Genomic DNA, 23927 nt, shown 5'->3' with positions numbered 1-23927 from the left:
TTACTATTTTCCTAGGTAGAGACAGTGCTAATGGCTCGCACTTAGCCTTTTCTAAGGTAAGAGCCCTTAATCCATGTGTCAGGGACCCTATGTGGGGGTTTTGCTGTTGCCAAGTATGTCTATTCCAATTATGCATTATGGAACTGGAGAAATCACTACAGATTAGGTTGGGGGACCCACTGTAATGGACATGAGCTAATACTCCATTAATAGTCTTACCTCTCTATGCCCCCTCTCTGATTGCTAGGCTAAAGTGACATTTGTGTCTCCTGGAGTTAGTGTCAGTTCTGAGCCAATATCTAGTAATCCCCCAAAATTCTGATTATTTTCTTTTCCCCAACAAACTGTCACTCTCATAAAAGACTGTAGAACCATTTGGGGAAGGCTGGGAGAAAGAGTATAAATTTTTGCAAGTGCAGTAGAGTAGTTTCTCAAAGGAGCCCAGCCTCCCATTCATTCAAGAAGTTGTGGTTCTGTAAAGTGGCTCAAATCTTGGAATTCATTGAGGGGCCATGACTCTATATTCTGGCCATTTGAGCTAGACTGCTGTTCACTTGACTTAGAATTCTTCCACTTGTACAGGTAAACTAAATATTGTAGATTTTCCATTTATTTCACTCCTAAGGACACCATGATTCAGTAGTCAATGAGTCAGAGTATTCTGATTACTGCTTTGATTCTGTTCTCCATTACAGTAACCATGCTCACCTTGTCTTTGTTGATTGTGTGCCACCACCACAGGGTCCAAACAGCCTCATTGTAGTTAGTGGTCTTAATTCAGTTAGGGCAGATCCCACTGTGAAATCTGACTTACATGAAATAACAGTCACAGTAGTCTTTAAGGATACTGAGGCTCCCTTCACAAATTTGTTCCTCACTGTTGTGGTAAAAGGTGTGTCCTCTGGGCACTCCATGTGTGGGTCTTTGGGTCTAACCTGATAAATTAATTCTAACATACCAATTTCCCTAAGCCTTTGGATACCTTCTTCTATAGTATAACAAGGCGGGTCTGGTACTTCAAGTCGATTTAGTGTACATGACTGTCTTACTCATCTAGCACTGCTGTTACAGAAATACCACAAGTTGCTTGCTTTAACAAAGAGAAATTAATTTTCTCACAGCCTAATAGGCTAGAATTTCAAATTCAGGGAGTCAGCTCCAAGCGAAGGCTTTCTCTCTCTGTCAGCTCTGGAGGAAGGTCAGTCTTATCTGCCTTCCCCTGGACGAGAAGCTCCTCAGGTGCAAAGACCCCAGGTCCGAAGGACGCACTCTACTGAAACAAGAAAGTGCTGCTTTCTTGTTGATACGAGGTCGCCATGTCTCTATGCTCACTTCTCTCTTTTATATGTCTAAAGAGATTGGCTTGAGACACTCTCTAATCTTGTAGATAGCATCAATATAACTGATACTAATCCATTTCATTACATCCTAGTGATAGAATTTACAACACATAGGGAAAATCACATCAGTGACAAAATGGTAGACAATCATACAATATTGGAAATCAGGATCTAGCCAGGTTGGTAGATATTTTGGGGGGGGGGACACAATTCAATCCATGACATTCTACCCTTTGGCCACCCAAAATTCATGTCCTTGCCACATGTAAAACATATTCAACCCATCACGTCATGGCAAAAACTTTAAATCAAATCCAAGCCCAAATCCAAAAATTCCTCTTGATCTGTGAAATCTAGGTTATCTGCTTCCAAAATACAATGGTGCAACAGCCACAAGGTAAATATTTCCATTACAAACGAGAGGAATTGAAGGGAAAGAAGTCATAGCAAGCACAAAGCAACTTAGCAGAACACATTACATTAGCACTCAAGGCTTTGCAAATAATCCTCTGTTCTCTGAGAGAATTTACCCAATGGCCCAACCCTCCAGACTCTAGGTATTGGCCACACTGTCCGGATTCTGAGTGGAGGGCCCTTGGTCCTGTGCTTCAGGTCTAGCTTCTAGGCCCACTTGGACAGCAACTCTGCTCCCTCAGCTTTAGACACACCATTCTTCTGGTCCATCTGAGTGGTGACGCCACCCTTAAAAACTCCAGAGGCCATGGCTCCACCCTTTGAAATCCCAGAGGCAGTGGCCATACGTTTTGACACTGAGGCAGCTCAGCTTCCTCTGTTCCTTGTCTCTTCAACTTCCGCTTCTTGGATTCCTGGCATCTCAGCTCCTCTGGCCTCACGCCTGCATCTGCCCTGCTGGGGCAACTGTTTCAAAGCTCTGTAGCTCAACTAATAAATGCTTGGAGGCACCCCACTCTGCCAGAAATCCTCCTGCCCCAAGGCATTCAGTGTTCTCAACCAGTGGGTCGGCTCTAACACAGTCTGGCACTGGTCTTCAGGTTTTGCTGCTCCCAGTCCTCTGCTGCTGATTCTCACCATCTGCACCATCTTCAGTGTTAACAGTTCTCCTCACTTCCTTCTGAGTCTTCTATCCATTCACAGTTTCAAAACTACTTCCATATTTTACATATCTGTTAGAGCAGCACACCACTCCCAGTACCAAATTCTGTCTTGGTTATCTAGTGCTGCTATAGCATAAATACCACAAGTGGATGCCTTTAACAAAGGGAAATGTATTCTCTCACAGTCTTGTAGGCTAGAAGTTCAAATTCATGGCATCAGCTCCAAGGGAAGGCTTTCTCGCTCTGTTGGTTCTGAAAGAGAGTCCTTGTCATCAGTCTTCCCCCAGTTGAGGAGCTCCTCAGGCACAGAATATCTGGGCCTAAAAGACATGCTTTGCTCTTGGTGCTGCTTTCTTGGTGATATGAGGTCCCCACGTTTCCCTGCTTGCTTCTTTTATATCTCAAAAGAGGTTGGCTTAAGAAGAAATTGGCTTAAGACACTATCTAATCTTGTAGATCTCATCAATATAACTGCCACTAATCCATCTCATTACATGATAGTGATACAATTTACAAGACATAGGGCAATCACATCAGCTGATAAAATGGTAGACGTACTATACTGGGAATCATGACCTAGCCAAGTTGACAGATATTTTGGGGGGACACAATTCAGTCCCTGACAACCACCATGTAATCCATGCTTCAGTGAACCAACCAAATAAAATATTAGACCCTTTCTTAACCTCTCAAGCTGAAATATTGAATGAAGAATATCTGCTTAGAGGGCCATAGCAATAAACTCAGACTGATGCCATTTTATGTTTCTTGCACCTTTATCCCACACCCTTAATAGCCATTCTCACACACATTCCTCAGGTTTCTGTTTGTAAATATTGGAAAAGTCAAGCAGTTCTTTTGGAGTGTAGTGTACCTCCTCCTGGTTGACACTTCGTACTTCACGTTTTGGGTTTCGTTGAGACTTAATTCTAGTTATAGGTCTAGGAGCAAAAATGGGTGGTGGGTATGTGTTCTGAAAATGTTCAGCAATGCCTTGTAAGGCGTCTGCCTCAGGCAACGCCTCAGGCAGTGACTCAGACACCTCCTCAGGGGATTACTCAGACAAGTGTTCTTCAGACATAGCTGGGTTAATTTTATAAGATGGGATTGGAGGAGCTCTTCAGATGGCAGCGAGAGGGCTGGTTCTGTTGACAGGAGCAAGTCAACAAAATTAGGTGCCCACTGTCCCCAGCTTCATGATTATTTGCCCATAAGTCCCCATACCAAGTTTCTGGTTCCCATTTCTTCCAAATCAATGCTCTCACTTTAACTTCAAATACCATTCAAGGTTTCAAATTCAATTAGCATCGTCATTCAGCCACTCTTACAATAAGACTCTGGGTTTGGTTTTCAGCAATATCAGCTCTGTTACTACAGGATTTAAGGCTTTCTTTCAGAGCTCCAGCAGCTATTTTGAGGTCCTTTATGTGGCACTTGAGCTGTGACTCTGAAGCCTTGAGCTCATCTCCTTCTTTCATCATTTCGTCTAGAGAAAGTAGGACCAACCAACCAGCTTCCGTATATTTCTCATTCTGACGTGATTGTTATGGTTGTGTGTCAGCTTGGCTGGGCCATGATTCTTGGTGCTTTGGAAGTCATATGATGTTGTGATCACTTCTATGGTGACATTTGATATAACGTGTTCATGTCCATGACGGGATCTGCTATGAGTAACCAATCAGTTGAAAGGGAGTTTCCTTGGTCATGTGGCCTACATCCAATATAAGGGAACATTCTGGCAAGGCTCAGGGCTTTTGCTCGTTCTGGATCCTGCAGTTGGCTCCTGTTCATCTGACCTCCAGTTCTTGGAACTTGAGCTAGCATCTTACTTGTGGTTTTGCCTGCCCATCTTAGGATTCATTGGTATCAGAAATCAGATCAGTGTTTTCTATGGCTGATACAAATTGCAAATACTATTCCCAGTTGATTTTTTGCCTCTTTTATGTCAAGTTAATTGAAGTATAATTTTCATACAGCAAAATTCACTCGTTATAGGAATACAGTTTTAAGAAGTCTGACAGCATATATCTTTGTCTAATCTCTATCAAAACACAAATATAGACTACTTTCTGATCCTCCAAAGTTCCTTTCTGCTCTTTGTAATCAATCTCCTGCACCTACCCAGGCCATAGAAAACACTGATCTGATTTCTGTTATTATAATTCTTCCTTTTGTAGGATGTCCCATAAATAGAATCATATTGTACATAGCCTTTAAAAAATAGTTGTTGATAAAGCAGAAGCTTCACTCTTTCATTTTTAAATTGATTGGTTTTCATTTCAATTTCCAATTGCTCGTTGCTCGTGTATAGAAATACAATTGATTTTTAAAATATTGGGCACATATCCTGTGACTTTGCTAAACTTATTAGTTCTAGCAGTCTTTTTATTTATTTAATTTTTATTGCAATGAACTTCCTTCCCTGATATCTAAAGTGGTCCTAGAAATGTATAAGGAAAAAAACAACAGTTTAACAAAAAAAGGAAAAAAAAATAATAAATTCTTACATAGCTCTTACTATGTTCCAAGCAATTATATACATGTGTTGTTGCAAGGTTGATGTAAGAAGTGAATAAAAAAAAAAGATAGATAAAGCAGAGGAAAAATTAGGAAGTAGTCAGAAGACATGAATGGCAAAAAGAAAGAACTCTGCATTCAACAAAAAGGGGGTAAAATTTATTGTTAAGGACATCTGAACTATTTACAAAAAAATGACTGCATATAACTGAACAAAATACTTGAGGCCAAAATATATAAAGAAATCCCACAGATCAATATGAAAAATGTAAATGGAATCCTATAGAATGTGTTATTTTGTCTTGTTTCTTTTATTCAATGTTATTTTTATAAGATTCATCCATGTTACTACATGTAGATCTTGTTTATTCATTTTTATGGCTTCATGGCATATTGTGACTTCACAAAAACTAATTTATCCATTCTAGTGTTGATGGAAATTTGGGTTGCTTTCATTTTGGGGCTGTACAAAAAACATTGCCCAGTGAACATTCTTGAACATGTATGTTGGTGCACATATGCTCAAAGTTATATTAGGAGTAGAACTGCTGGGTAATAAATTGTGAGTATTTTCAAAATTTTATAAAATACCACATAACCTTTAGCAATAACTCCCATTCCCATCCCTCACTCCACCCCCAACATTTACTCTAACCCTAGGCAATCACTGAACTAATTTCTGTATCTACAGGTTTGCTTATTCAGGACATTTCATATCAACAGAATCATATGATACATGTTTTTTTTCTTTCTTTTTTGGTCGTTTCTGGCTTGTCACTTAGCATAATATCTTCAAGGTTCATCCATGTTGTGGGATTTATCAGTCCATCATTTCATTTTATTGTTATACATTCCTTCAACAAATGTTAAGGACCTATTGTAGACTAGGGTCAACACTAGAAACTTTGATATAATGCTTTTTAATCTTTAAAACACTTTTCAGTTACAGGACCTCACTTAACCTGTAACAACCCTGTGAGGTGTCTCAGACTGGTAGATTGATTTATTCCCCACTTATTGAGCCCTGGCGGCACAGTGGTTAAAGAGTTCAACTGCTAACCAAAAGATCAGCGATTTGAAACCATCGGCATCTCCTCTGGAGAAAGATGTTGCACTCTGCTTCCGTGAAGATTTACAGCCTTAGAAACCTTGTGACGTCACTATGAGTCAGAATCAACGGGATGGCAGTGGGTTTTTGGTTTTACTGAGTACTTAATCCTCAGAAGTGGAACAATAGAACTGGAACAATAAGCAATACCATGACACGGGGAAAATACTGAAGTTGTCAAGGATTTCATTTTACTTGGATCCACAAACAACGCCTGTTGAAGCAGCAGGCAAGAGATCTAACGATGTATTTCAATTGACAGATCTGCTGTAAAAGGCCTGTTCAAAAGTGTTAAAAAAGCAAAGATGTCACTTTGAGGACTAATGTGCACCTGACCCAAGCCATGGTATTTCCAATTGTCTCTTATGCACTCAAAAGCTGGACAATGAAATATAGGAAGATCAAAGAAGAATCAACACCTTCGAATTATGGTGTTGGTGAACAGTATTGAACGAGTATGGACGACCAGAAGAACGAGAAAATCTGTCTTGGAAGAAGTACAGCCAGACAGCCACTTATAAAGGAGAATGGCAAGATTTCTTCTTATTTATTTTGGACATGTTATAGGAGGGACCAGTCCCTGGAGAAGGACATCATGATTGGTAAAGTATAAGGTTATCCAAAAGGAGGAAGATCCTCAATGAGATAGTTTGGCACAGTGGCTGCAAAATTAGGCTCAGATATAGCACAGATTGTGAGCATGGCACAGGACTGGGCAGTGTTTCAGCCTGTTGTACATAGGGTCGCTGTGAGTCAGAACGGACTCCATGCCACCCAACAAAAACTTTTTCTGTGTCTCAGCTCCATCACCTGCAAAACTAGGCTAACAAGATCATCTCCAGCATCACTTTGTCAGGCTGAGGTAACTTAAGTAAAGAGGCGAATTTGGTGCCTGGCATATATTAAGAGCTCAAGCACTGTTAGGTACTTCTGTTATTATTACTGTTGAACTGGCAGGATTCCAATCATTGGGTGAACAATGATTGATAAACAAGGAGCTGAAGTGCCTGTGGCACTCCCTGAGATGTGTTAAAACCGTAAACCCAAGAGTCCCAAAGAGTTCAGAGAAAGGTTAGCTTTCTAAATAGAGAGAAAAGGAAAATGCTCATAGCCTGGCCTTTTCTGAGGTTGTCTCCCAAGACTACTTACGTGGCAGTTCTTCAGGAAATCCAGCGCCTGGCCCCTGCCCTGCTCCGCCCGCTAAGTGGCATCTAGGGGGCGGTACGACCGGGAGGGGCGGGGCGCGGCGGAAAGGAGTCGGGGGTTGGTGGGACGATTGGGGGGGCGGGACGGTGCTGGGAGGGGGCGGGGCAGAATGAGGGCCGAGGCGGGGTTGGCCACAGGGCGGAGCGGGGGCGGGGCGGTGCTGGGACGGGGCGGGGCAGAATGAGGGCCGAGGCGGGGTTGGCCACAGGGCGGGGCGGTGCTGGGAGCCCGGAATCTGAGCGGGGCCTGTCTACTGCTCAGACTGCAGAAGAGCAGAGGGGCGACTGAGCCATGCTCCTGGCGTTGGGCTCCCTGGCGAACGCCCTCTGGGCAGGGTTCCATCTCCGGCCTCTCCTGCTGGGTGTCGTCGTCTTTCTGTTCTTCGTTAATTTCTTCAAAAGGAGGCGCCCAAAAAATTACCCGCCGGGACCCTGGAGCCTGCCTTTCTTGGGAAACTTCTTTGTACTGGGCTTTGAAAAGCCTCCTCACGTGGTGCTTCAGAAGGTAGGAGCGGGAGAGGGGTCTTGGTCCTGGTCCTAGTCCTGCCCCGAAGGGCAAGGGGCATTCCGGGAACTAGGGGGAGCCGGGGCTTGGGTGGCTCTGCCGCTAATTCTGGTAATTTGAGTTATCCCCGCTTTGAGCCCCGTTTTCCTCACCAGTCAACTGGCATTATTCTACCGGCCCTTTATAAAATGAGTGAGAAAAAACCCAACCCATTGCCATAGAGCCATTTGCGACTCATAGCGACCCCACAGGACAGAGGAAAACTGCCCCATAGAGTTTCCAGGGAACACCTGGTGGATTTGAACTGCTGGCCTTTTGATTAGCAGCTGTCATTAAATGTTTCATGTATAATTAGTGTATCATTAAACGTGTGCTAGGCATGTTATGTGCCTTAACTCATTTAAATGTGTGTTATCTTGTTAAATATTGCAACACCCTTTTTTATAATATGGTTTCTTTTCACCATTAATATTATTATCCTTGAAAAATGCTGTACTTCTTGAAGGCTCCATTTCCTGTATGTAAAATGGTGATACTACTGATAATCCTCACTGCTTTTCAGCTGGACCACTGTTACCACTACATGAATTGAGCCCCTCTTCTTCAGCCTCCTTACCCACTAATCCCTCTTACTAAAATAATAATCTAAAAATATCACTCCCTTGCTTAAGTTTTTTCTGCTTCCCAGAGTTCAAACTCCTTATCAAGGCACTCAGGTCCCTTCTTGACCCATCCTTATTCCACCTCCTTATTCTCACCTCCCAAGGGGGCTATGTAACTCTGAATTCCTCAACGTTCCCTAAAACGTAGAGCACTCTGTCAAGAATCCTCAGCTGGTATGTCCTCAGCATAGTTACCTGGCTGAGAGACACTATGACAGGTGTTTATGAAGATTAAATAATGACCGACATTAACATGACCTGTAGTAGGTGCTCAAGTATTAGCTTCCCTTTCTCTAGAAAAGACTGGAGTCCCATAAACACAGGTCTTACTACTCAAGTACACATATACCCTTGCTTTAGAGGTATGTTGTTTCATTTCCAAGGGTTTGGAAATTTTCCTTTTATCTTTCTATTAATGATTTCCAGTGGTTAGTGTGAGAACTATGTGCTGTCCACAAGAAATTAGTTTCTTGTAGACAGCGTATAGTTGGATTATCTTTTTAAATTCATTCTGCCAATCTGTGTCTTTTAATTGGTATATTTAGGTGATTTATACACAACGTAATATTAATATGGTAGGATTTAAGTCTCCCTTTCTATTATTCTTTTATTTATGTTCCTCTTTTACTCTTTTCATGGCAACCTAAGGTTTATGTTGTGGAGCCCTGGCAGCACAGTGGTTAAGACCTTGTCCACTAACCAAGAGACTGGCAGTTCGAATCCATCAGCTGCTCCTTGGAAACCCTATGAGGCAGTTCTACTCTGTCCTATAGGGTCACTATGAGTCAGAATCAACTCAGTGACAAGTTTTGTTGTTGTTTTTTTAATGATACAATTGTCCTAAATATTACTTCTGCATACATTGAAAACCACATCAGACACTGTTATAATTTTAGTTTCTGAGGCAGTTGTTTGGACAGAATAAGGGGATAGTGAGTGTTTCAAAATCAGGAAAAGTGTGCATCAGGGTTGAATCCTTTCACCATACCTATTCAGTCTGTATGCTGAGCAAATACTCCAACAGGCTGGACTATATGAAGAGGAATGGAGCATCAGGATTGGAGAAAGACTCACTAACAAATTGCATTATGCAGATGACACAACTTTGCTAGCTGAAAGTGAAGAAGACTTGAAGCACTCACTGATGAAGATCAAAGGCCACAGCCTTCAGTATGGATTACACCTCAATATAAGGAAAACAAAAATCCTCACAACTGGACCAATAAGCCACATCATGATAAATAGAGAAAAGATTGAAGTTGTCAAGAATTTCATTTTACTTGGATCCACAATCAACACTCATGGAAGCAGCAGTCAAGAAATCAAAAGATGCATTGCATTGGGCAAATCTGCTGCAAAGGACCTCTTTAAAGTGTAGAAAAGCAAGGATGTCACTTTGAGGACTAAGGTGCTCCTGACCCAAGCCATGGTATTTCAATTGCATCATATGCATGTGAAAGCTGCTCAGTGAATAAGGAAGACTGAAGAAGAATTGATGCCTTTGAATTGTGGTGTTGGCAAAGAACAATGAATATATCATGGACTGCCAAAAGAATGAACAAATCTGTCTTGGAAGAAGTACAACCAGAACGCTCTTTAGAAGCAAAGATGGCAAGACTGCATCTTACCTACTTTGGACATGTTGTCAGGAGGGATCAGTCCCTGGAGAAGGACATCATGCTTGGTAAAGTAGAATCAGTGGAAAAGAGGAAGACCGTCAACGAGATGGATTGACACAGTGGCTGCAACAACGGGGTCAAGCATGACAAGGACTATAAGGGTGGTGCAGGACTGGGCAAGTTTTCGTCCTGTGATACGTAGGGTCGCTATGAGTCAGAACCAACTCGAAGACACCTAACAACAACAACACCTGTCAAGCATAATTTTAAAAACTCAGGAGAAGAAGAATTGCCTTTTGGTTTACCTATTTCTTTACCTTTTCTGTTGTTCTTTCTTCATTCCTGATGTCCCAAGCTTTATGCCATTATGATCTCCTTTCTCTATGAAGAGCTTTCTTGAGATTTTTTTTTTTTTTTTTTTAAGAATAGGCTTTCTGACAACAAATTCTTTTAGGTTTCCATCATCTGAAATATATTCTTTTCACCTTCATTTCTGAAATATGTTTTCACTAAATATAGGGTTCTGGGCTGACAACTCCGTTTTTCAACACTTGAAAATGTTGTACCACTTTCATCTGGCCTCCATGTTTTCTGATGAGAAATTTTTTCCCATTCGAATTGTTCTCCTTAGGTAACGAGCTGTTTCTCTCTGTATGCTTTCAAGAACTTTAATTTGTCTTTAGTTTTCAAAAGTTTGGTTATGATGTTTCTTGGTGTGTGTGTCTTTACATTTATCCTGTTTTGAATAGATTTCTTTGGATTTATCCTGTTTGTGTTCACTTACGTAGTTCTGAATGTGTAGATTTAGGTCTTTAGCCAAATCTGGGGACTTTTCAACCATTATTTCTTCAAATATTTTTCCACCCCAGATTTTTTTCCCTTTTCTTCTTGTGTTCTTGGATTCTGGTGGCACTAATGTTACAAGATAGTATATGATGAAATATTTGGTGTAAACTCTTAGTAATCAAATGAGATATCAGGAGATAATATCACTACCAATGGAAAACCCTGGAGATAACCTCTAGTAGAAAGTGAGACTAAGTCGGGCTGAAGTTTAAAGAAATGTTTGGCATATGGCAAAGTGGACTGATGGGAACAGAAGATTTTAAATGAGGGAAGAATGGCATGAGCTAAAACATAGTGAGAGGACAATGAAGAAACTGGCCTATCTGTATGGGATCTTTTCTTTTTTTCCTGCTTCAAAAATTTTGTCTAAGGTGGCTATCAAAAAAGCCGTATGACATTAAAATTGCATGTATTTGAGACAACGATCATATCAAACTAAAGTGGAAGAAGGACAGATAAGTTGGATAAATGATCAGTTAGGATGTATATCCAGTTGCTGTTGTAAAGTAGCCCCAATATACAGTTGCATAATTAACACCGAAATTTATTTTTCCTTCACAAAAGAGTTCAGAAGTAGGTGGGCAGTTCAAAATAGGGAGGCTGCTCTGTATCATAAGATCATCCAAAAACTTGGGTTCCTTCTCTCTGTTACTTTTTTCTCCCATTGACACCATCATATCTTATCCCTTTATGTACTTAACTTTCTTCCATCAAATAATTTTTTGTACAGAATAGTAATAGGAACTGGGTATTTATCTGTACTTTCCGTTAGATTGCGAGCTTCTTCAAGTTAAAGACTTGTCGCATTTCCAGCACCTGATCTTGACCTACCACATAGTTGGGGCACCTTATCTAATCTTAGCTCATTTGTCCCTGAAGTTTTTTGCTGTTCTGTAAACACTCTTATTGAATGTTCTAAATTAGTAAAGAAATCCTTTTTGCAAGGCCTCAGAAGTTCATCCAGGCATCCAGCAAGATGAACTCCAAAGTCTGCTTAATGTATACCTTATATATCAGTGCCATTTCTTAGGAGCAAAGGCATGTACTTTGGAGGCAGACCAACTTGTGATTGAAACTTGGCACTACCCCTACTAGCAAGATAGGGCGTGCTATGCTAGAGATGAATGAAGATTGATAGGGGAAGCTGGGCCAAAGGAGGGATGGAAGAATTGAATCCTGGCTTGGCCCTTAATGTGGGAGCAGGGTGGTACTATGAGACTGATTTCATTGTATTTGCCCTGATGGGGATGGTATAGGTCCAGGGCTCTAAGGATGACATGGGGAAGCATATGAGGATTAGGGAGGAAGGACCAGAGCTACCTGGAGGGAATGGAGCCCTTCTGTTTGAAACCCCTACCTGCAGCTAGACACACCCAGGCAGACAAGAAGCAGAGGCTGTCTCTACTCGGATAGTCATCTTTAGAAAGACCATTTGCTGATTTAGAATGATCATTAGCTATTACCTAGCCCACACTTGCACACACCTGTACACTTGTGCGTACTTAAGAACACACTTAAACACTCTTTCATTCACTCTCACTTTCTCTCTCCTGCTCTCTCATTCTTTCACTGTCACTAAACTCTAAGATTCTGGAGCCACCTCAGGTTTATTTCTTTGTCCCCATATCTTATATAATGCATGGCCAAACCCCTCCTCCATAACTCAGCCTTCTTTTATGGAGTCAGTGTGCTGAAACCTTGTTTATTTATTCATAGTTTCACCCACAGTGCCTTGTTCTGGGAACATGTAGTGAGTGCTCACTCAGTTCATGCTTATTGAATATATTACTAGATGTTTCTGAAAGAACTTCTCAATCAAGCAGTGAGTTGAATTTCAGTCTAGTTGAGAGGAAAAGGAAAAAAGGAGACAGACAGTAACTCTTGCATCAGACCACAAGTCAAGGTAGAACTGGTCACAGTAATCAATCTTTGAAGTCCACATTTTCTGGAGTGTGAAGCTAAGGCACACAAAGGTAAAAGGGTTTGCTGCATGGCAACAGAAATCTGTGGCACACTGGAGAATGAGTATTCCTGCTCTGTCTGAGTCACTTGGCCCCGCACGCACACACACACACACACACACACACAAACCTGCCCTCAGTGCAAGCCCTTGGAACTACACACCCATTCCCTTCATCCTTACATACACAGACATATGCATATTCAACTGTGACTACTTTTCAGCTTGTGAAGAAATATGGGAACCTGTTAAGCCTGGAGTTTGGGACCTTGCATACTGTTACTGTATCTGGATTGCCCTTAATCAAAGAAGTCCTTGCCAACCAGGACCAAAACTTTCTGGGCCGCCCCAAGAGTGCTATCCGAGAGCGTGTCTTTAAGAAACATGGTAAGTTTCTTGACTAATGTAAGATGTGTGTGTTTGATGTTGTTATAGGCTGTCAAAGGTGTGTGTCTTCGTGAGTATAATTCTTTGACATTCCCAGAGATCAGGCCCAGTATAAAATTCCTGCCATGAAAGGAAGCTGGATGTCCTTGTTCCTCAATTTAAAGCACCCACTCTGAGCATTTGGCAGTCTTAATGTCAGGGATTTGGGAGAAGCTGCACCTCCTACAGAAACTCACCCTGGATGTTTTGATAATCAAGTAAGCACACCGCTCCGTGAAAGCACGGGAAGAGGCCACACGTTCTCTGGTTCTGCTTCCGTTCCAAACTTCTTCCCTTCGGAAAACGGGTGTGGATCTGCTGCTGCCTTCTGCTGCTCATCTGCGTCCTTCTTCTTGCCTCTACTTCCTTAGGCTTCATCATTAAGGTGGTGACAGACAGGGAATCTCAGTTTTCTAATCTATATCAACCCAAGACTCGTTAAGACAGGCTGGCATGAATATTTTAAATTATTATTAAATAAACGTAAACATTTAAAAATTAAAATGAGAAACTCAAATCTATTGCTTTATCAAAGCACCATTTTTTTCAGGTGCTTCCCAATCCCTCTTTGAACTATTTCATCCTTTCACTCTACATGATTCAGTGTATTTATTAATTACCTGCCATGTGAAGCACTCTGCTAGGCACAAGGGCTATAACAGTGAGTAGAACAGACAAAATCCCTGTCCTTATGTAATTTACGTTCTACTCAGGGAGAAACACAGTACCAATTAGTTCTAATTTAAAGCTTAAAGTGTTGTAAAGATAAGGGCAGAGCGCACGTTTTAGGAGTATCTAATCAGGGTAAGCTAACCTAAGGAAATGACAATTTAATAAGGTGGAGAGGGGAGAAGAAATCAGGCAGAGGGAATAGCCTATGAAAAGCCCTGAGGTGGGGAGAAGGACAGTGAACTTCAGGAATTGAAAGGTGGCCAGTGTGGTGAGAGCACAGAGATTAGATGGAGATAATGGCATACAATGAAGCTGCTGAGCTTGAGCAGGAATTGTCCAGGCGAGTTCTTGTTAAGAATTGTAGTTTGTATTCTAATAACAGTGGAAGCTATTAAAATGACCTTTAGTAGAGAAAGGAATCACAATGTATACACTGTATTTGTGTGTGTGTGCTTTTAGTGAAAGTTCACAGTTCAAGTTAGTTTTTCATATAAAAATATTATACACACATTGTTATGTGACCGTAATTGCTCTCCCTATCATGTGACAGCATACTCCTCCTTGTCCCCCTGTGTTTCTTGTGTCCATTCAATCAGCTCCTGTCCCTTTCTGCCATTTCATCTCACCTCCGGACAGGATCTACCCATTTAGTCTCATGTATCTACTTGGAAACCCTGGCTGCTAACCAAATGGTCAACAGTTCAAGTCCGCCAGGTGCTCTTTGGAAACCCTGTGGGGCATTGCATAGGGTCGCTATGAGTCGAAAACGACTCGATAGCAGTTTTTTGTTTTTTTTTTTAATCTACTTGAGCTAAGAAGTATGCTCTTCACAAGTATCATTTGATATCTTACAGGCCAGCCTAATCTTTGTCTAAAGAGCTGAATTCGGAAATGATTTTAGTTTTGGGCTAATAGAAAGTCCGGGGGCTGTTTCTTCTGTGGACCCTCCAGTCTCAGTCAGACCATTAAGTCTGGTGTTTTTACTAGAATTTGAGTTCTGTACCACCTTTTCTTTTGCTCCGTCGGGGACTCTCTGTTGTGTTCCCCATCAGGGAGGTCATTGGTGGTAGCCAGGCACCATCTAGTTCTTTTGGCCTCAGGCCAATGGAGTCTCTGATTTATGTAGCCCTTATTGCCTCTTAGGCTCATATTTTCCTTTCTGTTCTTCATTCTCCTTTGTTCCAGGTGGGTTGGGATCAATTGACGCATCTTAGACAGCCACTTGCTAGTTTTTAAGACCCTAGACACCACTCAACAAAGTGGGACACAGAATGTTTTCTTTTTTAATTAAACATTTGTTTTTTCAGATAATTGTAAATTCACGTGTAGTTGAAAGAAATAATACAGAGAGATTCCCACATATCCTTTACCCAGTTTCCCCCAATGGTAACATCTGGCAAAACTATAGTACGCTATCACAACCGGGACATTGACATTGATATAATGAAGACACAAGAACATTTCCATCACCATAAGGATTTTTCATGTTGCGTTTACCCCTATTTTCCTAAATTTAAACCTAAGATTTATTTCTTTGTATTGCCGTATCTTCCTCTCCGTATGGAAGGTCCATGATTACATTTCTTAGTCCCTCTTTATTATTTTAATGTTGTCTTCTTTTATATAACATTGCAATTACCCTGTTTTGAGCTTTTTTTAAAGTAATTTTTATTGTGCTTTAAGTGAAAGTTTACAAATCAAGTCAGTCTCTCACACAAAAACCCATGTACACCTTCCTACACACTCCCAATTACTCTCGCCCTAATGAGACAGCCCGCTGTCTCCCTCCACCCTCTCTTTTCGTGTCCATTACGCCAGCTTCTAACCCCCTCCACCCTCTCATCTCCCCTCCAGGCAGGAGATGCCAACATAGTCTCAAGTGTCCACCTGATCCAAGAAGCCCACTCCTCACCAGGATCTCTTTCCAACCCATTGTCTACTCCAATCCCTGTCTGAAGAGTTGGCTTCAGGAATGGTTCCTGTCCTGGGGCAACAGAAGGTCTGGGGGCCATGACCACAGGGGTTCTTCTAGTCTCAGTCAGACCATTAAGTGTTGTCTTTTTATGAGAATTTGGGGTCTGCATCCCACTGCTCTCCTGCTCCCTCAAGGGTTCTCTGTTGTGCTCCCTGTCAGGGCAGTCATCGGTTGTAGCTGGGCACCATCTAGTTCTTCTGGTCTCAGGATGATGTAGTCTCTGGTTCATGTGGCCCTTTCTGTCTCTTGGGCTCCTAATCACCTTGTGTCCTTGTTGTTCTTCATTCTCCTTTGATCCAGGTGGATTGAGACCAGTTGATGCATCTTAGATGGCTGCTGGCTGACGTTTAAGACCCCAGACGCCACTCTTCAAAGTGGAATGCAGAGTGTTTTCTCAATAGATTTTATTATGCCAATTGACTTAGATGTCCCCTGAAACCATGGTCCCCAGACCCCTGCCCCTGTTACGCGGGCCTTCGAAGCTTTCATTTCATTCAGGAAACTTCTTTGCTTTTGGTTTAGTCCAATTGTGCTGACCTCCCCTGTGTTGTGTGCTGTCTTTCCCTTCATCCAAAGTAGTTCTTATCTACTACGTAATTAGTGAATGCCTCTCTCCCACCCTATCTCCCTCCCCCCTCTTGTAACCACAAGAGAATGTTTTCTTCTCAGTTTAAAGTGTTTCTCAAGCTCTTATAATGGTGGTCTTATACGATATTTGTCCTTTTGCAACTGACTAATTTCACTAAGCATAATGCCTTCCAGGTTCCTCCATGTTATGAAATGTTTCACAGATTCCTCACTGTTCATTGATGCGTAGTATTCCATTGTGTGAATATACCATAATTTATTTATCCATTCATCCATTGATGGGCACCTTGGTTGCTTCCAGCTTTTTGCTATTGTAAACAGTACTGCAATAAACGTGGGAGTGCATATATCTGTTGGTGTAAGGCTCTTATTTCTCTAGGATGTATTCCAAGGAGTGGGATTGCTGGATTGTATGGTAGTTCTATTTCTAGCTTTTTAAGGAAGCGCCACACTGATTTCCAAAGTGGTAGTACCATTTGACATTCCCACCAGCAGTGTGTAAGTGTTCCAGTCTCTCCACAGCCTCTCCAGCATTTATTATTTTGTGTGTTTTGGATTAATGCTAGCCTTGTTGGAGTGAGATGAAATCTCATTGTAGTTTCGATCTGCATTTCTCTAATGGCTACTGATCGTGAACATTTCCTCATATATCTGTTAGCTACCTGAATGTCTCCTTTCGTGAAGTGTCTATTCATATCTTTTGCCCATTTTTTAATTGGGTTATTTACCTTTTTGCAGTTGAGTTTTTGCAGTATCATGTAGATTTTAGAGATCAGATGCTGATCAGAAATGGCATAGCTAAAAACTTCTTCCCTGTCTGTAGGTAGTCTTTTTACTCTTTTGGTGAAGTCTTTGGATGAGCATAGGTGTTTGATTTTTAGGAGCTCCCAGTTATCTAGTTTTTCTTCTACATTCTTTATAATGATTTGTATATAGTTTATGTCGTGTATTAGGGCTCCTAACATTGTCCCTATTTTTTCTTCCATGATCTTTATCATTTTAGATTTTATATTTAGGTCTTTGATCCATTTTGAGTTAGTTTTTGTGCATGGAGTGAGGTATGACTCTTGTTTCATTTTTTGCAGATGGATATCCAGTTATCCCAGCACCATTTGTTAAAAAGACTTTTTCCCGCATTTAACTGTTTTGGGGTCTTTGTCAAATATCAACTGCTCATATGTGGATGGATTTGTGTCTGGATTCTCGATTCTGTTCCACTGGTCTATGTATCTGTTGTTGTACCAGTACCCGGCTGTTTTGACTACTGTGGCAGTATAATAGGTTCTAAAATCAGGCAAAGTAAGGCCTCCCACTTTGTTCTTCTTTTTCAGTAATGCCTTATTTATCCAGGGCCTCTTTCCCTTCCATATGAAGTTGGTGATTTGTGTCTCCATCTCCTTAAAGAATGTCGTTGCGATTTGGATCAGAATTACATTAAATGTATAGATTGCTTTTGGTAGAATAGACATTTTTATAATGTTAAGTCTTCCTATCCACGAGCAAGGTATGGTCTTCCACTTATGTAAGTCTCTTTTGGTTTCTTGCACAAGTGTACTGTAGTTTTCTTTGTATAAGTCTTTTACATCTCTGGTAAGATTTTTTCCTAAGTATTTTATCTTCTTGGGGGCTACAGTAAATGGCATTGATTTGGTAATTTCTTCTTCGATGTTCTTTTTGTTGGTGTAGAGGAATCCAACTGATTTTTCTCTGTTTTTCTTATATCCCTATACTCTGCTGAACTCTTCTATTAGTTTCAGTAGTTTTCTGGAGGATTCCTTAGGGTTTTCTGTGTAGAAGATCATGTCATCTGCAAATAGAGATACTTTGACTTCTTCCTTGCCAGTCTGGATCCCCTTTGTTTCTTTATCTAGCCTAATTGCTTTGGCTAGGACTTTCAGCACAATGTTGAATAAGAGTGGTGATAAAGGGCATCCTTGTCTGGTTCCCCATCTCAGTGGGAATGTTTTCAGGCTCTCTCCATTTAGGGTGATGTTGGCTGTTGACTTTGTATAAATGCCCTTTATTATGTTGAGGAATTTTCCTTCTATTTCTATTTTGCTGAGAGTTTTTATCATGAATGAGCGTTGAACTTTGTCAAATGCCTTTTCTGCATCATTTGATAAAATCATGTGATTCTTCTCTTTTGATTTATTTATGTGGTGGATTACATTAATTGTTTTTCTAATGTTGAACCATGCCTCCATAAAAACCACGGTGATACCTGGTATGAATCCCACTTGGTCATGGTGAATCATTTTTTTGATATGCTGTTGAATTCTATTGGCTAGAATTTTGTTGAGGATTTTAGCATCTACATTTATGAGGGATATAGGTCTATAATTTTCTTTTCTTGTGGTGTCTTTACCTGGTTTTGGTATCAGGGATATGGTGGCTTCATAGAATGAGTTTGGTAGTATTCCGTCCATTTCTATGCTCTGAAATACCTTTAGTAGTAGTGGTGTTAACGCTTCTCTGAAAGTTTGGTAGAACTCTGCAGTGAAGCCGTCTAGACCAGGGCTTTTTTTTCTTGGGAGTTTTTTGATTCCCTTTTCAATCTCTTCTTTTGTTATGGGTCTACTTAGTTGTTCTACCTCTGTTTCTGTTAGTTTAGGTAGGTAGTGTGTTTCTACGAATTCATCCATTTCTTCTAGGTTTTAAGATTTGTTAGAGTATAATTTTTCATAGTAGTCTGATATGCTTCTTTTAATTGCAGTTGAGTCTGTTGTAATATTGCCCTTCTTATTTCTTATTCAGGTTATTTGCTTCCTCTCCTGTTTTTCTGTTGCCAGTTCGGCCAGTGGTTTATCAATTTTGTTGATTTCTTCAAAAAAACAGCTTTTGGTCTTGTTAATTCTTTCAATTGTTTTTCTGTTTTCTATTTCATTTAGTTCTGCTGTAATTTTTATTATTCATTTTCTTCTGGTGCCTGTGGGTTTCTTTTTTTGCTCTCTTTCTGTTTGTTCAAGTTGTAGGGATCATTCTTTGATTTTGGCCCTTTCTTCTTTTTGGATGTGTGCATTTATTCATATAAATTGGCCTCTGAGCACCACTTTTACTGTGTCCCAAAGGTTTTGATAGGAACTGTTTTCGTTCTCATTGGATTCTCTGAATTTCTTTATTCCATCCTCAATGTCTTCTATAATCCAGTCTTTTTTGAGCAGGGTATTGTTCAGTTTCCAAGTGTTTGATTTCTTTTCTCTGCTTTTCCTGTTATTGATTTGCACTTTTATGGCCTTACGATCAGAGAAGATGCTTTGTAATATTTCAATGTTTTGAATTCTGCTAAGGCTTGCTTTATGACCTAATATGTGACCTATTCTAGAGAATGTTCCATGTGCACTAGAAAAGAAAATAGAGTTGGTTGCTGTTGGGTGGAGTGTTCTGTATATGTCTACAAGGTCAAGTTGGTTGATTGTGACATTTAGATCTTCTGTGTCTTTATTGAGCTTCTTTCTGGATGTCCTGTCCTTCACTGAAAGTGGTGTGTTGAAGTCTCCTACTATTATCGTGGAGCTATCTATCTCACTTTTCAATGTTGATAGAGTTTGTTTTATGTATCTTGCAGACCTGTCATTGGGTGCATAAATATTTAATATGGTTATATCTTCTTGGTGTATTGTCCCTTTAATCATTATATAGTGTCCTTCCTTATCATTTCTGATGGATTTAACTTTAAAGGCTATTTTGTCAGAAATTAATACTGCCACTCCTGCTCTTTTTTGATTGTTGTTTGCTTGATATATTTCTTTCCATCCTTTGAGTTTTAGTTTGTTTGTGTCTCTAAGTCTAAGGTGTGTCTCCTGTAGGCAGCATATAGACAGATCTTGTTTTTTAATCCATTCTGCCCCTCTCTGTCTCTTTATTGGTGCATTTAGTCCATTTACAGTCAGGGTTATTATGGACAGGTATGAATTTAGTGCTATCATTTTGATGTATTTTTGTGTGTGTTGACAGTTTCTTTTTCCCACTTGATTTTATGTGCTAAGTAGATTTTCTTTATATATTGCCCTTTCCTCATATTTGTTGTTGATTTTGTTTCTGCTGAGTCTGTATTTTTCCCTTGTATTTTATTTTGATGAGTAGGATAGTTCGTCTCCTTTGTGGTCACATTATTATTTACCCCTATTGTTCTAAATTTAACAGTAACTTTTATTTCTTTGTATCGCTGTATCTTCCTCTCCACATGGAAGGTGTATAATTACATTTCTTATTCCCTCTTTATTATTTTTATGTTGTCTTCTCTTATATGATAACATCGCTGTTACCCTCTTTTGGGCTTTTTATATATATATATAATCTTGCTTTGTTTTGCGGGGGATTTCCCTGTCTGGGTTGACTTCTGGTTGCTCTGCCCAGTGTTCTTGTCTTGGGTTGATACCTAATATTATTGATTTTCGAACCAAAGAACTCCCTTTAGTATTTCTTGCAGTTTTGGTTTGGTTTTTACAAAATCCCTCAACTTGTGCTTATCTGGAAATGTCTTAATTTCACCTTCATATTTAAGAGACACTTTTGATGGATATATGATTCTTGGCAGGCCATTTTTTTCCTTCACTTTTTTAAATATGTCATCGCATTGCCTTCTTGCCTGCATGGTTTCTGCCAAGTAGTCCGAACTTATTCTTATTGGCTATCCTTTGTAGGTGACTTTTCCTTTATCCCTCGCTGCTCTTATAATTCTCTCTTTGTCTTTGGTTTTGGCAAGTTAGTTTATAACATGTCTTGGTGACTTTCTTTTAACATCTAGCTTATGTGGAGTTTGATGAGCATCTTGCATACATATCTTCTCATCTTTCACCACATTAGGGAATTTTTCTGCAAACAAATCTTCAACAATTTTCTCTGTATTTTCTGTTATCCCTCCCTGTTCTGGTATTGCAATCACTCATAGATTATTTCTCTTGATAGAGTCCCACATGATTCTTAAGGTTTCTTCAATTTTTTAAATTCTTTTATCTGATTTTTCTTCAAATATATTAGTGCCAAATGATTTATCTTTGAGTTCAGAAATTCTAGCTTCTGCTTGCTCAGTTCTGTTCCTCTGACTTTCTATTATTTAATTCTGTAATTTTATTGTTAATCTTCTGAATTTCTGATTGCTGTCTGTCTATGGATTTTTCCACCTTATTAAACTTTTCATTATGTTCCTGAATAATCTTTCTAATTTCTTCAGTTGCTTTATCTGTGTGTTCCTTGGCTTGTTCTGCATATTGCTTCATTTCCTTCCTGATGTCTTGAAGGGTTCTGTGTATTATACTTTTGTATTCTGCATCTGGTAATTCCAGGAATGCACTTTCATCTAGAAGATCCCTGGATTCTTTGTTTTGAGAGTCTGTTGAGGTGATAATGGTCTGTTTCTTTATGTGACTTGATATTGACTGTTGTCTCCGAGCCATCTATAAGTTATTCTATTATTGTCTTAGTTTATGTTTATTTACTGTATCATAGCTTCTTGCTTTGTTTTCTTTTGGTATGTCAAAATGGATTGCTTGAGTGAGCTAGCTTGATTATTTTTGCCTTTGGAGCTCTGACGTCCTGTCCCCAGATAGCTAGAGCTATTATCAGGTATATCAGTCTAGAAGTCCATTCATTTTTCTTGTAGGAATTCAGCTCAGGTATCCACCTCTCCACCGCACAGCTGAAATGTGTGGAGTCTGCCAACAAGGGCCTGTTCTCCTGAAATAGAACCACACAGGTCCATGCAGAGGGGAAAGGTAGCTGATCATTAAGGGTGTGGTACAGGCCCTCTCCTACACTCTTAGAGGGACAGGGGTGATTGGTGTAGGTACTGGTATCTGGCTGCAGCAGGGGGTCACAGTCTGAACAAGGCAGGGGGCTGAGAACTGACCCCCGAGTGTCTCTGAGGAAAGCATGTCCCTGTTCCCTAGAGTGTACAGGTGGGTGGGTTCTACAGATGGACCATGGGCACCCAGTGTCTTTGGTTATAAGGTCTGGGAGGTACCAGTTATCCTTGGACCCCTTTCGCTGGTGGCTAGGTGACCTGAGTGGAGCTACCAGTCCTTAGGCCCCTGATGTGGGTAGGTGAGGACCCTGTTTAATAGGCAAAACAATGTCAAACATCAAACACCCACCTCTCCACCACACAGCTGAAATGGTTGGAGTGTGCCAGCAAGGGCCTATTCTCCTGCAATAGGCCCACACAGGTCCATGCAGAGGGGAAAGGTACTGAAAGTCCATGGACCGTTTATGCCTGGACAGAAGCCGCTTCTGTCCTGAGCTCCCCCCGTTAGTGGAGCTGGCAAATTATCTTTTTCCCCAAATGCAAATTTTTTCCTTCTCCAAGGCCGGAAGGATGGCTCTAGGTGCTCAAGAGTGCTATCTCAGGCCCCGGGAATTCAGCCGCTGAAGCCAGCTTGAGGGTGGGAGGGCGCAGTAAAATATACACAAGTACTTAACTTTTGCTGAAAGTGCCGTTCTTCTGTGGTTCTGGAGTTGTGAATAGGCTGTGTGGCTGGCTGCTTCTCCCTGAGGAAACTGCAGCCAAATGCTAGTACCAGCCCACCGCTGCCCCTCTGGGAAAGGTGCCTGTGGGTTCCCTGCGATTCAGGTCTGGTAACTCCTCTCTGCTTCTGAACCATCTCTTCCTCCCCCTGCCCCTCTGTTCATTTTCTAAGCTTGCCTTTGATGCTCAGGGCTCCTAGCTTGTCATAAATATACTAGTTTCACTTGTTTTTTGGGGTCTCTGTTGTAAAGAGGGCTGGCCGGAAGCATCTGTCTATTTCACCATCTTGGCTCCACCTCCCAGAATGTTTTAATACACTTTGTTATGCCAGTTGACCTAGGTGTCCCCTGAAACCATGGTCCCTAGAACCCTGCCTCTGCTACTCTGTCCCTTGAGGTGTTTGGGTATATTCAGGAAACTTCTTTGCTTTTGGTTTAGTCCAGTTGTGCTGACTTCCCCAGTATTGTGTGTTGTCCTTACCTTCACCTAAGATAATTCTTTTTTACTATCTAGTTAGTGAATACCCCTCTTCCTCCCTCCCCACCTCGAAATACGCTGTATATTTTTATTGCTCATCTAGGCAGCAGAGTAGAGAATGGAATAAAAGGAGCAAGAGTACATGCAGGAAGATACATTTAAGAGTTTATTGTTGCAAGAGGAGAAGCCAAGATGGATGAATAGATAGATGATTCTGGCAAGCCCTCTTTACAACTAAGACCCCCCAAAAATAAGTGAAACAAGTATATTTATGACAAGCTAGGAGCCCTGAACATCAAAGGCAAGCTTAGAAAATGCACTCAGGGGCAGGGGGAGGAAGAGATAGTTCAGAAGCGGAGAGGAATTACTGGACCTGAATCAGCGGAGCCCTCAGGCACCATTCCCAGGAGTGGCGGCGTCAGGCTGGTACTAGTGTTCGGCCACAGTTTCCTCAGGGAGAAGCAACCAGACACATAGCCTACTCACAC

The 23927-nt window shown here is 40.9% G+C and overlaps 1 protein-coding gene across 2 annotated transcripts in view; it reads left to right on the top strand.

Annotated features, from left to right (window-relative positions):
- Positions 1-7466: 7466 nt before the first annotated feature.
- Positions 7467-23927, top strand: part of LOC135230735 (cytochrome P450 2J2-like) — a 43162-nt gene continuing 26701 nt past the window's right edge. For both annotated transcript variants that reach the window (XM_064282052.1, XM_064282051.1), the window contains exons 1-2: positions 7467-7751; positions 13063-13225. In XM_064282052.1, coding sequence (XP_064138122.1) covers positions 7539-7751; positions 13063-13225 — 376 coding nt within the window. In that variant the 5' untranslated portion in view covers positions 7467-7538. The remainder of the gene's footprint in view (positions 7752-13062; positions 13226-23927) is intronic.

This window comes from Loxodonta africana, chromosome 3 (genome assembly GCF_030014295.1).
Source record: "Loxodonta africana isolate mLoxAfr1 chromosome 3, mLoxAfr1.hap2, whole genome shotgun sequence".
Taxonomy (NCBI): domain Eukaryota; kingdom Metazoa; phylum Chordata; class Mammalia; order Proboscidea; family Elephantidae; genus Loxodonta; species Loxodonta africana.
This window is presented reverse-complemented; position numbering and strand designations above follow the sequence as displayed.